This window comes from Manihot esculenta, chromosome 9 (assembly GCF_001659605.2).
Source record: "Manihot esculenta cultivar AM560-2 chromosome 9, M.esculenta_v8, whole genome shotgun sequence".
NCBI classification, from domain to species: Eukaryota; Viridiplantae; Streptophyta; class Magnoliopsida; order Malpighiales; family Euphorbiaceae; genus Manihot; species Manihot esculenta.
The window spans coordinates 25,615,348-25,640,215 of NC_035169.2; the positions used below are offsets into that span (position 1 = coordinate 25,615,348).

The 24,868-nt window shown below is 42.0% G+C and overlaps 1 protein-coding gene across 16 annotated transcripts; it reads right to left on the bottom strand.

Moving 5' to 3' along the window:
* Positions 1 to 905: 905 nt before the first annotated feature.
* On the bottom strand, positions 906 to 4,427 carry LOC110623112 (pentatricopeptide repeat-containing protein At5g42450, mitochondrial). 16 transcript variants are annotated; one of them, XR_002489236.2, is made up of 4 exons: positions 2,798 to 4,427; positions 2,102 to 2,205; positions 1,599 to 1,634; positions 906 to 1,337 (listed from the first exon to the last, which is right to left on the bottom strand). XR_002489236.2 is itself a non-coding variant. In XM_021768010.2 (3 exons), exon 1 carries the CDS (start codon positions 4,385 to 4,387, stop codon positions 2,810 to 2,812), a length of 1,578 nt encoding a protein of 525 aa, XP_021623702.1. In that variant the 5' UTR covers positions 4,388 to 4,427; the 3' UTR covers positions 906 to 1,337; positions 1,599 to 1,634; positions 2,798 to 2,809. The 16 variants fall into 16 exon arrangements, 3 of the variants coding, with proteins under 3 accessions (XP_021623702.1, XP_021623701.1, XP_043815480.1); XR_002489234.2 differs by having other exon boundaries at positions 906 to 1,499; XR_002489235.2 differs by having other exon boundaries at positions 906 to 1,511.
* Between the last annotated feature and the right edge of the window lie 20,441 nt (positions 4,428 to 24,868).

Here is a 24,868-nt window from a genome sequence, read left to right on the forward strand (position 1 = left end):
AGATCTGGTTTTCACTTTGGCCCATCATATGGGTCCCTCAATACTTGATTCGAAGAAGAAATCTGCAAAATGAAGGAAAATGGTCAGGGGTCTACCGGGGATGCCCCGGTGGAGACCCTCCGACGTTCAAGTCAGATTTCTTGAACTAGAGTAGTATGGATAGATAAGAATTACAAAGAGAAGAATAAAGAAAAAATGGAGTTTCGGAAGAAGAGAGAAGAAGAGAGCCCCCTTTTTTCCTACTCGTGATGTATATCTGCCTCTCTGTTATAATGCTAGCTGTTTCTGTCACTCAACTCCGTACGTACGGATGTGTTAGGGTCCCTTCTCATGCCAGGCGGCCATTTAATTCTCTCCAGTACGCATGCGGGCAGGGCTGCAAGGTGTTTGGGCCTACTATTCTTTCTCAAGTCACTTCACTGGATTGGACTTCTTCTCATTGGACCCGCGTTACCCCGCGCGTTCGGGTCGAGCCTTGAAACGCTGGGTTGATCTTGCTTAAGGAGGGCTTGATGGGTTTTGAGCTATTATTCTCCTCTAGGGTCCGGCCTCGCTCAGGGTAGAGGAAGCTCGACGGTCATCAGCATCTGATGGAGTTAAGAAGTTAAGATTGAATTGCAGACATGTAATACTTTTATATTCAATGAAAATGGCACAATGTCTTTCATTCTCACTTGCAGGCTCCACTTGTTTAGCAGAAAATAAAAAAATATTTTTTATATTTTTTTTCATTTAAAGCATTTAAAAAAAATAATCAATAAAAAATATTTTTCTATTAAAGTAAAAATTAAGTTATTTAAAAAAATTACTTTTTTTTTAAAAGACATTATTTTTTATGCTTTAAAAATTTTATTAAAATTTTTATATATAACTTTAATATTTTTATTTTTTAAATAAAAATTAAATAATAAAAAATAAATTATTTTATTGAACACTATTTTGTTATCAATGAAAAATATTTTCAAATACTAGTTAAACAAAAGCAATTAGTAAATTCAACAATAAACAGGAACAAAATAACCAGAAGATACCCTCCCAAACTAGCAATATGCTATCCCCAGATACACAGCTCTAATCTATGAGCAAATTTGACAGTTGACGCCGCTCTCTGTTAAGAATGCCGCCTGTACTCCTCCATTCTGTTAGTATCTCCATGTGGTAGGGCCTCTGAAATCCCTCTAACGGACAACACTTCTTCGCCAATTCCTTCCAGCTGTGTTGATTTCTAGAATGCTTCCGCCCAATTTCCTCTGCTCCTCCTTCTTTCTGCAGTCTACTTGTAACGGTCTTGGGCCTAAATTCACGATTCGTGGGCAGCTACTGCTGCTATCCTTCGTCTAGTAAGAATGCTCAAGAATTATTTTCCAGTGAAACAAAGGAGCACTAAAATATAACTTGTTTCCTTCTAGGAAATGCCGCATGCTTAACTAGGTAGGAGAAATGTCCAAAGCAATAACTTGATTTTTCTCGATGAGGAAGTCCAAGCAAAACGGAATAGTCTGCATGGAAGGCTTTCTCTTCATCAAATACAAAATGATGCTATGCAAAATATATACAAATACAGTGCGACAATCTTGAATTCACTTGTGCAAACTCACCTCTTCCATCCCTTTGAGAAACTTTATGAACTGCTTCTGCAAGACATAAGTATCACATTAGATAACTAGTTCATCTTATGAAAGAACGAGCCAGGAAAATAAGAAAAAAGCTAGTGATATACGAGAGAGAGTACAAATCATAAACATCAAATTGTAAAGAATACTCATTAAGTAACTCCAGAAAAGTGATGGATAGATCACATGTTATCTCTTTTTAAGAGGGAAACTGCAACCACAAGTCCAAAAGATTATAATTTATATCTCCCCACTTGATTTGTACACGACTTCAAAGGAGCACCCACTCCTTCCATCAAAGCATAACAAAATGGAGAATAAACTGCATAGGCCCTGTAAAGTACTTAGAATGGCAGCACTTAAAATTTTAACCAAGAACTGATAGGTGGCAGGTCTGAAACTTCAGAAGCTTTTTGACATGTCCCATCACTATCCCTGTGTTTGCCATTTCATTTAAGCAGAATGCATAGTTACATTTGGTTATTTACCCAAGTTTGAAATACAGGATTTCACAGCCACATCAAGCCAAGAAACTGGCTATCAGGTTCTGCACCAAAATCCAATAGATTTAGTGGAAGATTTGGCTTTGGACCTGCTAAATAGTACAAGAGGGAAATAGTTAACACTCATCCAAATTTTTGAATCCAGAACTAAAAAGAAACTCACTTGTGTATTTAGCTTCACTTGAAGATTTTAGAAACATATATACACCAAAGTGCAGTATCAGCAGATTAACCAATAAATTTGCAAGCAATGAAAATAAAATTTCTGAAAGCAGAAGCATGAGCATAGAGGTATAAAAAATATACTTTATATGCATTCTAAGTCTCTCCCTTTGTCAATACCGTTAATTCATCAATCTTATGAGGTGTAACTTTTACTTTAAAAGACTTGCTGAATTTGCACATGATAGAAAGAAAAGAATGGTGTAACAAAGTTAAAACTAATTTTGTCAATGCCTAGATGAAGAATGGTGACATATTGAGCCCATTTTAATTTTCCAGTAGAAACACATTTCCTGGAGATTAGTCAGCATTGTTTGGTCATTAAATGCATAAAGCCACAAACAACTTGTAAAGCATTATAAGCAGCATAATGATTTAACATCCAGCTAGTTTTATTCTATAGTTGAACAAGCTTCAAGTCACTATTCGCGCATAGAAATAAATGGTAAGAAACCTTACCTTAATACTCTATTAAAAATATGGTACTTCAATCTCTCTTAACTGTTCAATGCAAAAATTCAAGACTCCATAAATGTCATCCTTTTGGTGATGACTCCTGTCAGAGTTGACAAAGACATGAACTTTGCTTCTAATTTCAATCCAACTACAACCTGGAACCCTCTTAAGTCCTTTCTCCTTCATTTCCCTTCTTATTTTTGAGACATTCTGCCATCTGCCAGCAGCAGAATAAGCATTAGACAGCATTACGTATGATGAAACATCTTCAGGATCCAAAGCCAGGATCTTCTTTGCTGCCAACTCACCCAATTCCACATTTGAGTGGATGTGGCAGCCTCCAAGCAATGCTTTCCAAAACCCAATTCCTGGATCATAAGGCAAAACATTAAGAAGCTCCTCAGCTTCTTTCAAACGACCAAACCGAGAGAGTAAATCAACCATACAAGCATAGTGTTCAGGTTTTAACATGTTAGGGTCCTCAATCCTAATTTGATTGAAGTACAAAGAGCCCTTATCAACAAGACCAGCATGATTACACGCCCATAAAAGGCCAAGAAGTGTAACACTATTAGGTCTTAGGCCTGTAGCTCTCATCCTCTCAAAGGAGATTAAAGCATCCTCCCCCATTCCATTCTGGGCAAAGCCACATATCAAGGCATTCCAAGATACAATATTTCTATCGGGAAGCTTATTGAAAACCAAAAGACTGTCTTCCATGCTTCCACATTTTGCATAACAACTTATTAATGCGTTGCCAACAAACACATCAAAGTTACATGAGGACTTAACAACAAAAGCATGGAAGCTTTTGCCCATCCCAAGTGCTGCTATATTTGAAACTGCACTAATGACACAAGGAAATGTAGATTGGCTAGGCGTCAAACCTTGTCTCAGCATCTCAACAAAGAGATTTACAGCCTCTTCATTTTGCCCCGTGTGGCTACATCCACCAATCATCACATTCCATGATACCACATTTCTCTCAGGCATCTCTTGGAAAAGCTGAAGAGCGTCCTCAATCCTACCTTGCTTCAAATACCCATTCATCAAAGTTGTGTAAGAGACAACATTAGGCTTTTCGATGTCCTCAAAAGCTTTCCGAGCTTCCTCAATTGAACGCAACTTGGCATAGACATCAAGAATTGCACTTCCCACGAATACAATATCGTTAAGGCCCATCTTCAATGCACAAGCATGAAATTGTTTCCCCAAACAAAGGTCTTCTAGTGCAGTGGACAAGGGAATTACAGAGCCAAAAGTGAACTCATTGGGCCTAATATTCCAAAAAAGCATTCTAGAGAAAAAATGTATAGCTTCTTTGTATCGGTGCTGCCTAACAAACCGTCCAATTATAGTTGTTGCTGATACGACATCTAATTTAGGCGTTTCATCGAACAGTTCATCGACATTCGACTCTGCAGTTAATTTCGAGCAATTACGCAGTGTATCCGATGAGAAAAGAGACGATTCTGGCTTATGGGTATGACTCTGCACTTTTCGTTGTCCCATGCGCGAAGGGCTCCCACCTAAATTGCAAAGCCTTCTGGGTAAAGTTGGGGAAAGAGACAATCTACACACACCGAGTTTCATACGTGAGTTTGACGGGTCTTTTTCCTTAGGGGCAAGCAGCAGCATTGTTTGAAACTCATAAATAATAAAAAAATTTAATGAATTACATATTGAATTAAAATATTTACAAATTGCTGATACATGCTGCCATATTTAGTAATAATTAATTTATAATAACATTTATTATTAAAATATATTAAATAAAATTTAGTTCATCAAAATAATATATGGATTGCAGCTAAATTTCGACCCATTTAACTAATTTTAAGTTTTAATTTAAATTAGCGTAAAATTTTTAATTTAAACTAATCTAAATTAAAAGTAAAAATCAAAAAAATAATTTTTAAAAAATTTTTGGACTAAATTAAAAAAATCAAAAATTTTAATTTAAAAATCATAAAATTAAGCTTCTTAATTTTTTTTGTCAAATACTTTTTTATCCTAGTGAATAAATTAAAAAAAATTAAGAAAAAAAAGTGTTTTTGAGTTGAGTCAAGATTTCTTAATAAGGAGTGAAATTGAGCATTTAGTCTTAATAATATATGCAATTCTTGTATAGACACATAAAAAAATAAAAAATGTGAGTTTTTTTTAAAAATAAGTTCAAATCCATCAAATAAATTTATTTTAATTTTTTAACTAAATAAATTTAAAACTTTAAATTTATGACTAAATGCATCATAGCACTGTAAATATTAATATTTAATAGTGATATTACTTAAATTAAATTAATGATATGAACGGAATGAAACTATATTATAATTGGCTAAATATGTAAAAAAGAGAATGTGAGGTGGTGGTGTCCACAGCAGCTACTCCGACGCTCAAGTCAGTAAGTTGAAGAAAAATGCGAGTATAATATTTAGAACTCAAGAGTAGTGGTGTAAGAGAATAGTATACATTCACCTCTGTAATCGTTCTCCTTTTATACTGTAAATATATAGAGATAAATATAATATTTCCTTATAATCCAGCGGTAATGTGGCCGGCTCATTGATAAAAGATTTTTATTGGCTAATTGGTCGAGAATTCTATGATCGCAGACATAAAAGGGACTTACTGGATTGTAGCTATTAATAGTAACTTTCTTATGAAAACTTGGTCTAAAGTTGAAAAGGCGAGTCTGTTCGACCTGGGACCAACCTAAAGCATCCGGGTCTTCTTTTCTCTCGATTCTGAGGACCATGGTCATCTAAACCTTCCTTTCTATGGATGAGACTGCATATTGATTTATCAGATTCTTGCCACATTGCTCTATCTTATGGTGACTGTAATACCCGGCTAGAATCCGGCATCGGGATTCCTGCCTTCCGGCGGAATCTAGGGTGTTGGATCTCTCTAGAAGGGTAGAATGTGTTTTCTAAAAATATTTTCAAATGATTTTAAGGGTTTTAATTGAAAGAAATTGAGTTTTGAAGAGAAAAGACCAAGGAGGCTTTTGCCAGGTTCGGCCGCCGAAAGTGGAGTTCGGCCGCCGAACATGGAAAGACTTCGGGAGTGCTTTTGGCCTCCGAAAGTCTTGTTTGAACGAGCCAAGGTTCGGCCGCCGAAAGTCAAGTTCGGCCGCCGAACTTGCATGAGTTTAGGGGGCACGTTAGGCCGCCGAAGGTCTTCGACCAGGCCACCTATAAAAGGCCCTCAGATCGGAAATGGGCGAGTTTTCTCCCCATTCTCGAGCTCAGGTGAGTTTATGCCTTCCTTTGGTTGTTTTCGTGTTTTCTCTACCCATCTCTCAAGTTTTTCATGATTTCTACCCTTGTGTTTGAAGATTTAAAGCTTAAAAGGAGTTTTGGGAGCTTGGAGCTTGGATTCTCCACACCTCCGAGTTAGGGATTACACCACCCTCGATCTTCAAGAGGTAAGTGTAGATCCTTGCTTCCCTAGTATTTTTATGAAGTTTTATGAAGGTTTTGATGGTTGAGTATGGGTAGATATGCATGTTAGGATTTATGTGGGTTTTATGCCCAATGTGTGTTATGTGATGCTATGTTGGGGTTTTAAGTTAGTTTATGCCCCTTTATGCATGTGGGAGTGAGTATGCATGATTGGGAGAGAGTAAGTGAGGTTATGGGTTGTTTTGATGGTTTTGGCCTATGTGGGTCATAAGCTATCTATGTATGTTTTGATGTTGGTTTTGGAGTTTAATCTAGTTGTTTAAGCTCCTTTGTGCATGGTTTAAGGTTTATGCATGTTTTGGTATAGTTGGGTGCTTGTTTTGGGGTGTTTGGAAGGTTTGGGAGGCTTGAATGCATGAGAAGCTGAGTTCTGCCCTTCTGGGAAGAACTCAGGTTCGGCCGCCGAAGGTGGTTTCGGCCGCCGAACCTGCCTTTGGATGCATGGTTTGGCCGCCTAACCTTGCCCCCGAAAGTTGAGTTTGGCTTGAAAGCAGACTTTCGGCCGCCGAAGGTAATGTTCGGCCGCCGAAAGTGCCTGACTTTCGTCTCTGGAGTGGGACTTTCGGCCGCCGAAGGTGCCGCCGAAAGTGCCCTGTCCAGCCTTTTCTATGCATGTTTTAGTGATGTTTAGAGGGGTTTTTGGGGGTATGTTTATGAGTTGTTTAGAGTATGTTTGGCACCTCATTCGAGTCCACCTGTGTAGGATCGGACCCGAGAGACCGAGGAGGCCAGTAGTGCTAGCAGTTGCAGAGTCAGTCAACGTCTGCCAGGAGGTGAGTAGAACTAACTAAATCTTTTATTTTATAAAATCAAATGCCTAAAGCATGCTCATGCATCATGTTTATATGTAATAGGATTGATTGCACTAGTTTCACGAATATGGCGCATTGCATTATTTGATGTTGATTCAGGAGGTTTGGACCAAGACTGTAACGACCCGAAAATCGGACCGCTATCGGCGCTAGGATCCGGGTCGACTTAAGGCCGCCGGGACCCGTAGCAAGCCTAACATGTAACCTGTAAACCTGTTTAATCCCATACATGATCAACAATCATGCATAAAAATTTAAACTTTCTGTCATTCATTTCTCAAACACCAAACTCAACCTGTGCATCCACTAAAACATAATCATAAACTTGACCCCTCTGTGGGATCTCATCAATGCCCCAATAGGCGATATACCTGCGTTGAGTTGGCTAACATCTGTATCATCAAATATCTAAGATCATGCATCAACAAGGGATTACAATACTCATAGGGTCAAGCACATCTATAACCTCAATATACCTCATTACATAACATACTGAATCTCTTACATTACATTAGTACAATTGTCATGTCCACAATCTAACTATTACACAGACATACTTCAAAACTCTGGCTAACCTCCTGGTCTACCCTGTACCTGCACATTTGGGGTTAGGGGAGAGGGGTGAGCTACAAAGCCCAGTGAGCAGAATAGTGAAATCATATATTAAAATGTCATGCCATTATGTAATGCAACACATCACAACTAATCACATCTCGGATGGTATTGTCACCAATAGTCCTCTACATAGTCCAACTGTGCCGGGACGTAGAATGGGTACAACCGGTCTTTCCCTTAACATAACATATCATACAGTCCAACTGTGCCAGGGACGTAGAATGGGTACAACTTGGACTTCCATACCATATCATGCCGTAGCATTATCATGCCATATGAGGACTAAAGGATCATCCAATAACCAATCCACATCAACATCATAAATGCAATGCAACATATTCGTGAATACTAATGCAAACAACCTACTATATCTCATGGCATTCATGATGCATGGATCATGCTAAAAATTCATATTTCATTTAATTTAAAACTTAAGGTTTATTCCACTCACCTCTGGCTAGCTCTGACAAACTCTGTAGCAGCTGGCTCACTGCTGGGGTCCTCGGTTCCTCGGGTCCGAACCTACACAGGTGGACTCCAATGAGGGACCAAACATACATAAACATAACTCTAATATACTCCCCAAAAACCCCCTAAAACATCAGGAAACAATCATAGAGAAACATGCAAGAAATGGCTGAACATGGCACTTTCAGCGGCAGGTTCGGCGGCCGAAAGTCCCTCCAGAGCCGAAAGTCAGGCAGGTTCGGCGGCACCTTCGGCGGCCGAAACTCCCAGACAGAGGCGAAACTCATGCATGTTTGGCGGCACCTTCGGCGGCCGAAAGTCCCAGACAGAGACGAAAGTCTCTTTTCGGGGGCAACTTCGACAGCCGAAAGGCCTGCCTCCTCAGCCATGTTCGGCGGCCGAAAGTCCCTTCGGCTGCCGAACCTGGTTTCTGTCGAAGGGCAGAAACTTGGCTCCCTTATGCATTTGTGCCTCCAAAACTAACCAATCATGCATAAACTAGTTCTAAAACATGCATACATACCATACATTACACCTAGGGGTCTCAAACTAGCAAATACCCCAACTACAACACTTCAAACACACAAAAATCAACATACATTGTTCATCAAAACATCAAAACCCATAAATTCATCACAAGCCTAAACATGCATCTCTACCCATAAAAACAACTTAATGCTTGTTTAAAACACATAACAAGGGTGGATCCGAGCTTACCTCTTGAAGAAACGAGAGGAAAGGCGATCCTAGCTTGGAGATGGAGAGATTGAGCTCTTTGAACCTCCAAGTACCCAAAACTTGCTCTTTACTCGCAGATCTTCAAAACAGAAGTTAAAACCCATGAAAATCATGGAAGATCTAAGGAAAACACTCAAGATCGAGGGAGGGGTGGCGGAGACTCACCTTGGCTGACAACGGGGGAGAAAAAGCTCGCCCGTGCGGACCTAAGGGACCCTTTTATAGGTGGCTGGCCAGGCCACGTTCGGGGGCCGAAAGTGCCTCCGCATGCATGCCATGTTCGGCGGCCGAACTTGGGTTTCGGCGGTCGAACCTGGGCTTCCCTCACTCATGCTTTCGGGGGCCTAACGTGCCTCCAAAACGCATGCATGTTCGGCGGCCGAACTTGACTTTCGGCGGCCAAACCTGGGTTTTCCTCCAAAGACTTTTCATGCAAAAACTCATTAAATTTTCATACTTAAAACCATGAAATACCTTAAAACATTTTATGAAAACATGTTTCTACCCTACTAGAGGCTTCCGACATCCGAGATTCCACCGGACGGTAGGAATTTCGATACCGGAGTCTAGCCGGGTATTACATTCTCCCCCCCTTAAAAACATTCGTCCCCGAATGTACCTCAACTAGCACACATAGCATGGCATAAAACACAACTTACATGCAAAACACATAAAACTCACAGGGAACTAACCTCAGAAAAGATAAGGGTATTGCTGGAGCATGGACTCCCGTGTCTCCCAAGTGCACTCTTCCATATTGTGGTGGTTCCAAAGGACTTTCACCATCGGGATTTCCTTGTTTCTTAGCTTTCTGATCTGGGTGTCTATGATCCGCACTGGCTGCTCAACATAGGTGAGATCCTCTTGGACCTCCACATCAAGCTCACTAAGAACCTTGCTCGGATCTGACACAAACTTCCTCAACATTGAAACATGGAAAACCGGATGGATTCTTTCCATTGAAGCAGGTAAATCCAGCTTGTACGACACATTCCCAATCTTTTGCAAGATTTCAAAGGGTCCGATGTATCGTGGGGCTAGTTTACCTTTCTTCCCGAAGCGAACCACTCCCTTCATTGGAGACACCTTGAGCAATACTAGATCCCCCTCCTGAAACTCTAACTGTCTTCTGTGGACGTCTGCATAACTCTTCTGTCTGCTGGCAGCAGTCTTGATTCTCTCTCTCTGATTATGGGTACCACCCTGCTGGTGATCTCTACTAGCTCAGGCCCTGCCAAGGCCTTTTCTCTAACTTCCTCCCATCAAACAGGTGATCTGCACTTCCTTCCGTACAAAGCTTCATATGGAGCCATCCCGATGCTAGCATGATGGCTGTTATTGTAGGCAAACTCCACCAAAGGTAGATGCTGCCTCCAAAGACCGCCAAAGTCCAGCACACACATTCTGAGCATATCCTCTATGGTCTGGATGGTCCTCTCTGACTGTCCGTCAGTCTGGGGGTGGAAGGCAGTACTGAAATCCAACCTAGTACCCATGGCATTCTGCAGACTCCGCCAAAACCTGGAGGTGAACTAGGGCCCTCTATCAGACACTATCGAAACAGGAACCCCATGCAGCCTGACGATCTCATCCACATATACCTGCGCCAACTTGTTCCCAGAGTAGCCACTCCTGATAGGAATGAAGTGAGCAGATTTGGTGAGTCTGTCCACAATCACCCATATGGAGTCCACTCTGTTGGACGCCGCCGGTAACCCCACTACGAAGTCCATAGCTATATTTTCCCATTTCCACTCTGGAATAGGTAGCGGGTAAGCATTCCAGCCAGCTTCTGATGTTCCAGCTTCACCCTCTGACACACTTCGCAGGCTGACACGAACTGTGCCACTTCTTTCTTCATAGCTGGCCACCAATAAACCTTCTTTAGATCTTGATACATCTTGGTGGCCCCGGGGTGAACGCTGTATCTTGCATTATGAGCCTCTCTCATAATGTCTCCTTTTAGCCCTATGTCATCTGGTACACATAGTCTGCTCCCATAGCGGAGGATCCCCTTGCTGTCGAATCTGAACTCACTACCATTGCCTGACTGAACAGTCCTGGCAATCTTCACTAACTCCGGGTCCTCATGCTGTTTCTGAGCCACCTGCTCCAGAAACACGGGTGCTACTCTCATCTGGGCCACCAAGGCACCTGTACCAGATAACTCCATCTGTAGACCTCCCTCAATAAGCTTGTAGAACTCCTTCACCACTGGCCTCCTCTCTGCCGATATGTGGGATAAACTACCGAGTGATTTCCGGCTTAAGGCGTCTGCCACAACATTCGCCTTACCCGGATGGTACTGAATCTTGCAATCATAGTCATTCAGCAGCTCCACCCATCTCCTCTGTCTCAAATTCAGATCTCTTTGACTCAGGATGTACTGCAGGCTTTTATGATCTTTTTACCCCATAGAGGTAGTGCCTCCACATCTTGAGTGCAAAGATTACTGCTGCCATCTCTAGGTCATGTGTGGGGTAATTCAACTCATGCTTCTTCAGCTGCCTAGAAGCATAAGCGATCACCCTCTCATTCTGCATCAGTACACAACCCAATCCCACACGGGACGCATCACAAAAGACTGTAAAGTCCTCATCACTAGATGGCAGAGCTAAAATTGGTGCTGAAGTCAACCTCTTCTTAAGCTCTTCGAAACTCTCTTCGCACTGGTCGGTCCACAGAAACTTCTGATTCTTCCTGGTTAGTCTGGTCAGAGGAGCTGCTATTTTCGAGAAGTCCTGAACGAACCTCCTGTAGTAACCTGCCAAACCCAAGAAACTCCTGATCTCCGTCACTGAAGTGGGTCTAGGCCAGTTAGCCACAGTTTCTGTCTTCTTGGGGTCTACCTCAATCCCATTCTCTGACACTACATGCCCCAAGAACGAAATGCTCCTCAGCCAGAACTCACATTTTGAGAATTTGGCATACAAGCCATGTTCCCTCAAGGTCTGCAAGACCAACCGCAGATGATGGGCATGCTCCTCTGCATTCCTGGAATACACCAAGATATCATCTATGAAGACAATAACGAAGTGATCCAGGTATTGGCTAAATACTCTGTTCATGAGATCCATGAATGCTGCAGGGGCGTTGGTTAACCCGAACGGCATCACAAGGAACTCAAAATGCCCATATCTGGTCCTGAAAGCTGTCTTCGGCACATCCTCCTCCCTTATCCTTAGCTGATGGTACCCCGATCTCAGATCTATTTTGGAGAAACAACCTGCTCCGGCCAGTTGGTCAAATAGATCGTCGATCCTTGGCAATGGGTACTTATTCTTGGTAGTGACTTTGTTCAACTGTCTGTAGTCGATACAAAGTCTAAGGGATCCATCCTTCTTCCTCACAAACAAGACCGGAGCACCCCAAGGTGAGGTACTCTGTCGGATGAAGCCCTTTTCTACGAGCTCCTGCAACTGCTCTTTCAACTCCTTTAACTCGGCTGGGGCCATCCTGTAGGGAGGGATAGAGATCGGTCGGGTTCCAGGCATCAATTCTATCTCGAACTCTATCTCCCTAGCAGGTGGTAAACCTGGAAGCTCATCAGGAAAGACATCCTGAAACTCTCTGACAACTGGCACCGAGGCCGGCTCCCTGACCTGACTGTCTAGCTCTCTCACATGAGCTAAGTACCCCTGACATCCCTTCCTAAGCAACCTACGAGCCTGAAGAGCTGATATCAGACCTCTAGGTGTGCCCCTCTTGTCTCCTCTGAAGACGACCTCTGACCCGTTCTGATCTCTGAACCTGACTACCTTGTCCCTGCAGTCCAAGGTAGCACCATGGGTAGATAGCCAATCCATCCCTAGAATGACGTCAAAGTCTGTCAAATCTAGAACCACAAGGTCGGCGGAGAGGCATCTTCCCTCAACAAAAACTGGACTGTACTGGCAGACTGACACTGCCACTGACGGGTCACACTTGGGTCCACTGACCCATAGGGGACACTCTAACCCAGAGACTATCAGACCCAACCTCTCAACGGCTCTCGGAGCAATAAATGAATGAGATGCACCCGGGTCCATTAATGCATACACATCAGAACACCCAATGACGAGATTACCTGACACCACGGTGTTGGATGTGTTAGCCTCCTGCTGAGTCATGGTGAAGATCCTGGCTGGAGCTGATGGACCTTCACCTCGGGAACCAGAAGAAGAGGCTGCCCCTCTCCCTCTACCTCTGCCACTGCCCTGAGTTGTGGCTGGAGCCGCTGGCTGTGCCACACTACCAGAAGCTGTCTGCTGGGGCTGGCCCATAAAAGGTGCTCTAGGACACTCCCGAGCTATGTGTCCCTCCTGTCCGCATCTGAAACATGTATTAGCCCCAGCTCGACACACTCCCCTGTGCGGTCTTCCACATCTCTGGCATTCTGTACCATCTGAGCCTGAGCTCGAGCCACCGCCAAATCCCAGACCGGATTTCAACTTGTTCCAAAACTTATTCTTCTTCGACTTCCTGGTGGTGTTATCCCACCTCTTCTTACCTGAGCTCTGAGAAGAGAAACCTGGTCCTCCTCTGCCTGGGGTCCTAACCCCTGAAGACTGGGTCACTGACTGTTTCACTGACCCCTCAACTATAGCACTTGCTTCCATTCTTCGAGCCATATCCACCATAGTGTGGAAACTTTCTCTCTCAGCTGACTGAATCAACGATGAGTACCTGGAATGCAGCTTCATAACATACCTCTTGGCTTTCTTCGTATCTGTATCTAGAGCTTGCCCTGAAAAAGGCAATAGCTCCAAGAATTTATCTGTGAACTCCTCTACACCCATGTGCTCTGACTGCCTCAGTTGCTCAAACTCAATCATCTTCAGTTCTCTGGAACTGTCTGGAAAAGCCCATCCAGCGAACTCATTCGCAAATTCTTCCCATGTCATACCGTCTAGTCTCGGGTCCACATAACACTTGAACCATTCCCGTGCCTTCTTGCACTTCAAAGTGAACCCTGCCATCTGAATGGCCCTACTGTCACTTGCCCCTAGCTCATCAGTTATTGTCTTTACTACTCTCAGATATTCAAAGGGGTCATCCCCTGACTTGTATTTGGGAGCATCCAGCTTAAGGTAATCTGTCATCTTTACCTTGCTCCCATCGGCTGAGCTAGGTCTAGGAGGTTGAGTAACTGGGGCTGCTGGTTCTGTAGGTGGTGGAGGTGGAGGTGCAGCATTCCCCGAGGTGGGGTTTGCCGGGTTTGTATAGAAGGGTGAGGGTGGATAAGCTGGGTACTGTGTGTAAGGTGGATAGAAAGGTGGATAAGGCATGTAGGTAGGGTAGGGGTTAAAGCTGGAGTAATCCGATGTACCTCCCATCGGATACCCTGAACCCTGTGGGAAGGGTGGATAATAGGGTGGAAAACCATACCCCGAGGCCTGAACGCCTCCCTGAGACTCCCCTGTCCCCTCTTCCTCCATGCTCACATCCAGGTTCCCATCCCTCCTCTGATCCTCTCCTGTAACCTCCCTCACATCTGAAGAACTTCCTCCTCTATCTGTCCCTCTTCTGCTAGCATCAAAAGACCTTTTAGGGTCCCTTGACACCCCTTCTCTGTTGGCTCTACAAGACATTGCCTTAGGCAATGTAGGAGGACGGGCGCTTGTGCCCTCATCCTCAGGTGGCACTCCAGTCAATCGTGCAGATCGACGAGTTCCTCTCATCCTATTTCTGAAAAACCGCACACATCAAGCAAGCATTAGCATCATATGGTTCATGTGGGCACACATGAACCCTCATCACATACATCACATAGCATAGCATATCATTAATGCACATGCACAAAGTCATGGCAATTCACATCATCATGCAAGACAGGACTCCACATCCTATCCTAGTGGACATGATCTTCCTATTGTGCTTGACCTTCTATAACATCTATGAGCCCGACACTCTAGGTCCGACCATATGAACCTAGGGCTCTGATACTATTCTGTAACGACCCGAAAATCGGACCGCTACCGGCGCTAGGATCCGGGTCGAATTAAGGCCGCCGGGACCCGTAGCAAGCCTAACATGTAACTTGTAAACCTGTTTAATCCCATACATGATCAACAATCATGCATAAAAATTTAAACTTTCTGTCATTCATTTCTCAAACACCAAACTCAACCTGTGCATGCACTAAAACATAATCATAAACTTGACCCCTCTGTGGGATCTCATCAATGCCCCAATGGGCGATATACCTGCGTTGAGTTGGCTAACATCTGTATCATCAAATATCTAAGATCATGCATCAACAAGGGATTACAATACTCATAGGGTCAAGCACATCTATAACCTCAATATACCTCATTACATAACATACTGAATCTCTTACATTACATTAGTACAATTGTCATGTCCACAATCTAACTATTACACAGACATACTTCAAAACTCTGGCTAACCTCCTGGTCTACCCTGTACCTGCACATCTGGGGTTAGGGGAGAGGGGTGAGCTACAAAGCCCAGTGAGCAGAATAGTGAAATCATATATTAAAATTTCATGCCATTATGTAATGCAACACATCACAACTAATCACATCTCGGATGGTATTGTCACCAATAGTCCTCTATATAGTCCAACTGTGTCGGGACGTAGAATGGGTACAATCGGTCTTTCCCTTAACATAACATATCATACAGTCCAACTGTGCCAGGGACGTAGAGTGGGTACAACCTAGACTTTCTCTTACATCGTGCCAGGGACGTAGAATGGGTACAACCTGGACTTCCATACCATATCATGTCGTAACATCATCATGCCATATGAGGACTAAAGGATCATCCAATAACCAATCCACATCAACATCATAAATGCAATGCAACATATTCGTGAATACTAATGCAAACAACCTACTATATCTCATGGCATTCATGATGCATGGATCATGCTAAAAATTCATATTTCATTTAATTTAAAACTTAAGGTTTATTCCACTCACCTCTGGCTAGCTCTGATAAACTCTGTAGCAGCTGGCTCACTGCTGGGGTCCTCGGTTCCTCGGGTCCGAACCTACACAGGTGGACTCCAATGAGGGACCAAACATACATAAACATAACTCTAATATACTCCCCAAAAACCCCCTAAAACATCAGGAAACAATCATAGAGAAACATGCAAGAAATGGCTGAACAGGGCACTTTCGGCGGCAGGTTCGGCGGCCGAAAGTCCCTCAAGAGCCGAAAGTCAGGCAGGTTTGGCGGCACCTTCGGCGGCCGAAACTCCCAGACAGAGGCGAAACTCATGCATGTTCGGCGGCACCTTCGGCGGCCGAAAGTCCCAGACAGAGACGAAAGTCTCTTTTCGGGGGCAACTTCGGCAGCCGAAAGGCCTGCCTCCTCAGCCATGTTCGGCGGCCGAAAGTCCCTTCGGCTGCCGAACCTGGTTTCTGTCGAAGGGCAGAAACTTGGCTCCCTTATGCATTTGTGCCTCCAAAACTAACCAATCATGCATAAACTAGTTCTAAAACATGCATACATACTATACATTACACCTAGGGGTCTCAAACTAGCAAATACCCCAACTACAACACTTCAAACACACAAAAATCAACATACATTGTTCATCAAAACATCAAAACCCATAAATTCATCACAAGCCTAAACATGCATCTCTACCCATAAAACAACTTAATGCTTGTTTAAAACACATAACAAGGGTGGATCCGAGCTTACCTCTTGAAGAAACGAGAGGAAAGGCGATCCTAGCTTGGAGATGGAGAGATTGAGCTCTTTGAACCTTCAAGTACCCAAAACTTGCTCTTTACTCGCAGATCTTCAAAATAGAAGTTAAAACCCGTGAAAATCATGGAAGATCTAAGGAAAACACTCAAGATCGAGGGAGGGGTGGCGGAGACTCACCTTGGCCGAAAACGGGGGAGAAAAAGCTCGCCCGTGCGGACCTAAGGGACCCTTTTATAGGTGGCTGGCCAGGCCACGTTCGGGGGCCGAAAGTGCCTTCGCATGCATGCCATGTTCGGCGGCCAAACTTGGGTTTCTGCGGCCGAACCTGGGCTTCCCTCACTCATGCTTTCGGGGGCCTAAGGTGCCTCCAAAACGCATGCATGTTCAGCGGCCGAACTTGACTTTCGGCGGCCGAACCTGGGTTTTCCTCTAAAGAATTTTCATGCAAAAACTCATTAAATTTTCATACTTAAAACCATGAAATACCTTAAAACATTTTATGAAAACATGTTTCTACCCTACTAGAGGCTTCCGACATCCGAGATTCCACCGGACGGTAGGAATTCCGATACCGAAGCCTAGCCGGGTATTACAAAGACGACTTCAATAGCCCATTTCTGTCATTGAGTCTTGGGTAAGTCCTTTGAGAGCCGGACAAGTACATATAGGAAAGTCCCTGTGAGCTCTCTGTGGACTCGGTACCCTGTCATGTATGTGAAAGTCCTGTGTGAGCTCCTTTGGGGGAGCCGGGCACCGACAGAGGGATTTTTGAGGTCATGTCCGATCCTTGAGAGTAAAGGATGCTAGCAAAGAAAAGAACTCTCAGAAACAGGTCCGTGGGGAGTAGATAATTGCATGAACCCCGAGACGGACAAGATACAGTTATGTGATTTCTTTGTGTTATGACGCATTTCATGAGAGCATGTAATTAATGAACTGTTTTCCTTGTTTCTACTCACTGGGCTTTTTAGCTCACCCCTCTCCCCTAACCCCAGTGTTGCAGGTTTGAGGTTGATCGGGAAGTCTCAAGAGCAGAGGTTATGCTTTTGTAATAGTTATAGATTAGTACTGTTAGTGTGGACATGATGTAATGCAACTGAGTTATTGTAATGTAAGGTTAAGTGGAGTTATGTTTATGGTTTAGTACTGTGCTTGGCCCTAAGACTTGGTTAGTCCCTGTTTAATACATGATGTATGTTTTGGTTTATTGTTGAGTTATGTTTGAACTAATCTGGTGGCATGTGTTGTTTACCACGCTATGGTAATGGATGAGGACCCTAGTGGAGGTCTTGTGTTTGTGGTTTGATGCATGCACAGGTTAGGTTCTAGTTCTTTGGATGTAATCCCAGCTTGATGTATGTTATGTTGACCCAGCTAGAGTTTTGATGAGGACTCTAGTAGGGGATCCTTTTATGTTTTCAGTTATGTTGCATACAGGTCAAGCTCGGTAGTTACATCAGATGTTTCAGTTTTTATGTTAAAGTTTTGATCATGTATGGGATTTGACCAGGTGATAGGAGGTATGTTTGGCTTGCTACGGGTCCCGGCGGCCTTATGCCGATCTGGATCCTAGCGCCGGTGGCGGTTCGGGCCGTTACAGAGGGGTACCGGTTTTCGGGTCGTTACAGTGACAACTCATTGCTCATTCTGGGCGATTGTTGTGTAACATCAGAGGTCCTCCCACTAGTCTTCGATTCTTTAGATTCGAAGGTGACAATTGTCTTTATAATTTGGGGCATGTGGCTTGTTTGTCCGAACTGAGCGTACGATGTCTTTACTTTCTTATTACTTGCCCTACTGACCAGTCAGGTCCAAGTTCTTGTCTGGCAAAAATTGATCCAAGTGATATAATGATGCCTTGACGAGTTTTTCGGGCTCTCCTACCACCAACTAGCCTTGGAGATCATTAAGGCATCTTCTAGCCCTTATGAGCTCTTTGGCCTTTTCCAGCCTTATTAAGCTTCCAGAAAATTTTCAACCTTAAAGAGCTTCTGGTTATTTTCCTCCTTGTGGATTTCACTTCGAGCTTCCAGGCATTTTTCAGCCCTATTGAACTTCTGGGCATTCTCCAGCCCCGAGCTTCTAGGTATTCTCTAGCCCTAACCGTGCTTCTGAGCATTCTTTAGCCCTGATGAGTTTTCGGAAATTCTCTAGCCCTGATGTGCTTCCAGGAATTCTCTAGTCCTGATATGCTTCTGGGCATTCTCCAGCCCTAACAAGTTTCTAGGCATTTTTCAGCCCTGACGAGCTTGCGGGCATTCTCTAGCCTTGACGAGCTTCTGGGCATTTTCTTGCCCTTGTGAGCTTCTTGACCTTTTCTAGCCCTCTCGAGCTTTCGGGTATTTTCCAACTTTGATAAGTTTTCGAGCATTCTCTAGCCTTAATGAGCTTTCGGGCATTTTCTAACCCTTGCGAGCTCTTTGGCCTTTTCCAATCCTATCAAGCTTCTAGGCATTTTCTAGCCCTTACAAGCTTCCGAGTATTTTTCTACCCCTTGCGAGCTCCTTGTAGACTTTATTTGCTCACTTGGTAGCCTATCCTGCCTTCATCGATCATAAAAAAGTCTTGTCCTCCTATAATGGGCCTTCCTCTTTCGCAAGAAATTTTAGAGTTTCAAGAGTGATTGTAAGACCAGCGACACATGCCTGTGCCTTTCTTCGTGAGATGGGACCAATGGTTTCAATCGTGTGGCTTCGCTCATATTCACCTTATGGCATGGGCATCAAATGCCTTAGAAACTTCTTGTGAAGCAAGAATAACACCTAGTTGGTCAGCCTGGCATATACCTATCTTACGGCCTGACATCAAATGCCTTAGACACTTCTCGTGAAACAAGACCAACACCTGGTAGGTCGACCTGGCGTATATCTGCCTTGCAGCCTGTCATGAAATGTTGTAGAAATATCTTGTGAAGCGGGGCTAACATCTAATCTTCTGGCCTAACGGATCCCCGACTTACGGCCTAGTTTAGAGAGACCAATGTCCAATCTTTTGGTCAAACGAATTTTCGACTTATGTCCTTACTTAGTGGGATTAACACCCAGTCTTTTGGCCTGACAGATTTCTGACTTATGGCTTTATTTAGTGAGACTAACACCTGGTCTCTTGGCTTGATGGATTTTCGACTTATAGCCTTGTTTATATGGGTCCAACACCTGGTCTTATAGCCTGACGGATTCCCAGCTTATGGCTTAAAAGCTTTTGTTTATATGGTTCCGATGCTCGGTCTTCTGACCTGACGAATTTCTAACTTATTGGCTTAGAAGCTTTTGTTTATATTTTGGCGGTTCAACACTCGGTCTTCTGGCTTAACAGATTTTTGACATATTGGCCTAGAAACTTTTATTTATATGGGTTTGACGTTCGGTCTTCTAGCCTGATGGATTCCCAAGTTACAGGTCAATTGCTAATAAATGAAAACTAATATGATTTAACATTACAAACACATTTGATGCATTAAATATTAAATCGTGACATATGCGTTAAATGTTAAATCTATACATTTGTGATGAAGGGATATTAGTTACACTGATAAAACTATGCACTGAAAAGTTAAGTCAAACCACTTTTGATATTACGAATATTGGGTAGTTTTGACATGCTGTTAGACGATATTCATGACTTTTAAATTAATCAGTTAATTAATTATATTTGTTGTGAACATATTTGGAATCTAATGGGTCACATACATAATGAATTGTATGAGAAAATAAAATAAAAAATTAAATCAAGTAGAACTTGATTACATATAAATTGACAATGGGATAAAATTTTAATTTGAAAGAATTATGATTTTGATCAAATTAATTAAGTAGAAACTTAATTAAAATAGTTTAAAATTTATATGGTTTATTTATTAAAGTTCTGAGGTAAAATTGTAATTTATTTATTTATTTAATTAAATAAATATTATTATGCTGAAACTCTAGAGTTTTAGTATAAAAGGCTTGTGTCTTGTTGTAAAATTAGTTTAGATTTCAAAAGATTTTATGGTCGTTGAAGATTTTATGATCGTTGAAGATTTTATGATCGTTGAAAATTTTATAATTGTCGAAGATTTTATGGTCATTAAATATTTTATTTATGAGATTTAAATATAATATTAAATATGACCGTTATGATTTTATTATATTATCTCAAGATTTTTATAACCATATATAACAGTCGGTTTTTCCACTATAAATAATGTAATACCCGGCTAGACTCCGGTATCGGAATTCCTACCGTCCGGTGGAATTTCGGGTGTCGGAGACCTCTAGAAGGGTAGAACCATGTTGTCATAAAATGTTTTAATGTGTTTTATGGTTTTAAGTAAAAAGGAAATGGGTTTTTGCATGAAAATAGCATTGGAGGAAAAACTCAGGTTCGGCCGCCGAACCTCAAGTTCGGCCGCCGAACCTCAAGTTCGGCTGCCGAACATGCTTGCATTTCGGGTGTGCCTTAGGCCCCCGAAGGCATAAGTGAGGGAAGTCCAAGTTCGGCCGCCGAACCTCAAGTTCGGCCGCCGAACATGGCATGCATGCGGAGGCACGTTCGGCCCCCGAACGTGGCCTGGCCAGCCACTATAAAAGGGTCCCTTAGCCGAAAACGGGCGAGCTTTTCTCCCCGTTGTCGGCCAAGGTGAGCTCTCCGCCGTCCCTCACCAATCTTTGATGTTCTTCCTCTAGATCTTTCAAGATTTTCATTTGTTTTAACTTTGTTTTGAAGATTTGAGCTTTTGAGCAAAGTTTTGGAGCTTGGAGGTTCAAGAACCCAATCTCTCCCACCTCCGAGTTTTAGGCCGTCTCTCTCTCGATCTTCAAGAGGTAAGAGCCGATCTTAAGCTCATTGCATGTTTTAAGTAAGTTTTAAGTAGATCTATGGGGGTAGAATGCATGTTTAGGTTATGGTTATGTTTTTGGGTATAAATGTATGTTCATGAACAATGTGGATGCTTGATGTGTTGTAGATGGGGTTTATGATGGTTTGAGGTCCCTAGGAACATGTATGCTTGTGTATGTGTGTTGTAGAATAGGTTTGATGCATGTTTGGAAGGTTGGGAGGCGAAATGGGCAAAAGGAGCCAAGTTTCTGCCCCTTGGCAAAACCAGTTTCGGCCGCCGAAAGTGCCGCCGAACATGCATGAGTTTCTTCTCTGTCTGGGAGTTTCGGCCGCCGAAGGTGCCGCCGAACCTGCCTGACTTTCGGCTCTGGAGGGACTTTCGACCGCCGAACCTGCCGCCGAAAGTGCCCTGTCCAGGCCTCCTTTGCATGTTTTTCTATGGTTGTTTCATGATGTTTTAGGGGGTTTTTGGGGAGTAGTTTATAGTTATGTTCAGGTGTGTTTGGTCCCTCATTTGAGTCCACCTGTGTAGGTTCGGACCCGAGGAACCGAGGACCCCAGCAGTGAGTTCAGCTGCTTCGGTGTTGTCAGAGTCAGCCAGAGGTGAGTGGAACTAAACTTAATCTTTTAAATTGAGAAATTAAATGTTTTATCATGTTTCATGCATCACGATTATGCAATAGGATGATTGCATTAGTTTTCACGAATATGTCGCATTGCATCGATTGTTGTTGATGTGGGTGAATATTGGATGACCCAATTAGTCCATGACAGGAAGACCAGGACCCCATTCTACGGCTTGGCACAGAGTAAGGAAAGACCAGGACCCCATTCTACGGCCTGGCACGGTTATGGGACTCGAAGACCAGGAGCCCAGAGGAGGCCATGGGGTAATGGTAAGTAATGTATGTTATGACAGGAAGACCAGGACCCTATGCTACGGCCTGGCACAGAGTTAGTTTGGACTAATTGGTGACAAGTTCACCCAACCCTTATGTGAATTGTCTGTGTTATGGTGCATTTCATCGAGCATAGTGTTAATATGTTTTATAGGTCTGCTCACTGGGCTTTTAGCTCACCCCTCTCCCTTTACCCCCAGGCTTGCAGGTACAGGATATAGTAGGAGTCCGGATAGAGTAATGAAGTCTTGGTTATGTAATAGTTAGCGTGGGCATGATGAATGATTATGATGTAATGTAAAAGTACAGTTAGATATGTAATGAGATGATGTTTATGGATGTTAGAGGTGTGCTTGACCATAGATTATTGTTATCCCTTTTATTACATGATCTTAGAGACTCTTATGATGTTTATGTAAACCAACTCAATATATGTTATGTCACCCATTGGGGGCACTGATGAGATCCCACAGAGGGATCAATGTTATGTTAATGTATATGCACAGGTTGAGTTGGTTGATGTATTTGGAAAGAAAAGTTTTAATTTTTATATATGTTGTTGATCATGTATGGGATTATACAGGTTTTTAGGTTATATGTCAGGCTTGCTACGGATCCCGGCGGCCTTAAGCCGATCTGGATCCTAGTGCCGGTAGCGGTCTGATTTTCGGGTCGTTACAAATAACCTTCATCTTTAGAAAGATATTGACACCCATTTTTTCTATTTTATTCTTTCTTTCCTCTGTATTTTCTGCTGGGTTATAAATTAGAAATAAATTCTTATTGTCCTGATCCTGGAAATTAAATCCCAAAAGGACCTGGTTAGTCTTGGAGGATTACAAAATAAATCCTTAAGGACAGTGTTCAACACGACTCAGGTTTCATTATTTTACCCTATTTTTCCAACAATCTTTAAGGATTTATCTGTACACAAATGGAACCAAATATTGTCACTGTCTCTGCTTCTGCACTGCCTGCTGCTCCGTATGCTAAACCTTTTCCTGACATCTCGAAGATTGAAGATACAAACAGGAGAGAACTTAAAGCTGTAAAAGGAAAAGAGTTGACTACAAGAGCAAACCTTGTACAAGAAAAAGTGCACAAATCAAATATCAGGTACGAAAATAAGAAACCTGATTACAAATCTAAGTTTAATAATCTCATCTTTAAAAAGAAAAAATATTGTCTTGTATGTGGTAAGTCGGGTCATGATGCACCCCAGTACAGAAAAGAGTGATAAATGACAATCCTCCTAAATCAAAAGTGAATTTAGTTGAAGGAGATGATGTTATTGCTGCGGTCATTTCTCAAACTTTTCTTGTAGCTAATGTCCAAGAATTGATAGTAGATTCTGGTACTACTAGGCATATATGTACAAACAGAAATGCATTTACCTCCTATTCTACAGTGGGGGAAGGAGAAGAACATGTATATTTGGATGATTCTAGAACTGCAAGTGTCCTTGGTAAAGGGAAAGTTCTTCTCAAACTCACATATGACAAGATCTTGGCGCTTAATGAGGTACTTCATATACCTAATATGAGAGCTAATTTAATTTTTATTTTCCTATTGGAAAAGGATGGGATTAAGGTGTCTTTTGGGTCAGATAAAATTATACTGACTAAAAATGATATTTTTATTGGAAAATATTATTGTAATCAGGGACTCTTTGTTCTCAATATTTTTGCAATAACAAATAGAAATGCATCTTCTTGTACTTTCTTACTTGATTATTTTGATTTATGGCATGTTAGATTAAGACAGGTTAATACTTCTTATATTAAAAAAATGCAATATCTTGATATAATATCTAGCACTGGTAATACATATTTAAATAAATGTGAGATTTGTGTAGAATCTAAGTCAACCAAAAAATCATGTTTAACTACACATAGAGAAACTAAATTGCTTAGTTTAATACACACAGACTTAGGGGATTTAAAATAAACTATGGCTAGAGGTGGTAAAAAATATTATGTAACTTTTATTGATGACTATTCTAGATATACTAAAGTATATTTATTTAGAAACAAAGATGAAGCATTTGATATATTTCAATTGTATAAAGCTGGAGTAGAAAATCAATTAAATAGGAAAATAAAAAAAAGATTAGGTCAGATAGAGGTGGAGAATATATCTTATTTAATGACTTTTGTGAAAAAGAAGGAATAATTCATGAATTTACTCCACCCTATTTACTTGAATCTAATAGAGTAGCGGAAAAAAAAATAGAATATTAAAAGAAATGATGAATGCTTTATTAATAAGTTCTTCCTCACCTAATAACCATTGGGGGGAAACTTTATTATCTGCTTGTTATCTACAAAATAGGATACCCTATAAAAAAACTGATAAAACACCCTATGAACTTTGGAAAGGCTATACACCTAACTTAAAATATTTAAAAGTGTGGGAGTGTCTTGCTAAAGTAATTCTTCCTGATCCTAAGAAATGCAAAATAGGTTCAAAAACTTCTGATTGTATGTTTATAGGTTATGCTGAATATAGTGCTGCATATAGATTTATTATTTTGAAAAGTGATGTGCTTGATAGTAACACTATAATTGAGACAAAAAATGCTGAGTT

Excerpts from the sequence above, each read along its gene's own strand:
- LOC110623112 (XM_021768010.2), bottom strand. The coding sequence starts at position 4,387 with ATGAAACTCGGTGTGTGTAGATTGTCTCTTTCCCCAACTTTACCCAGA.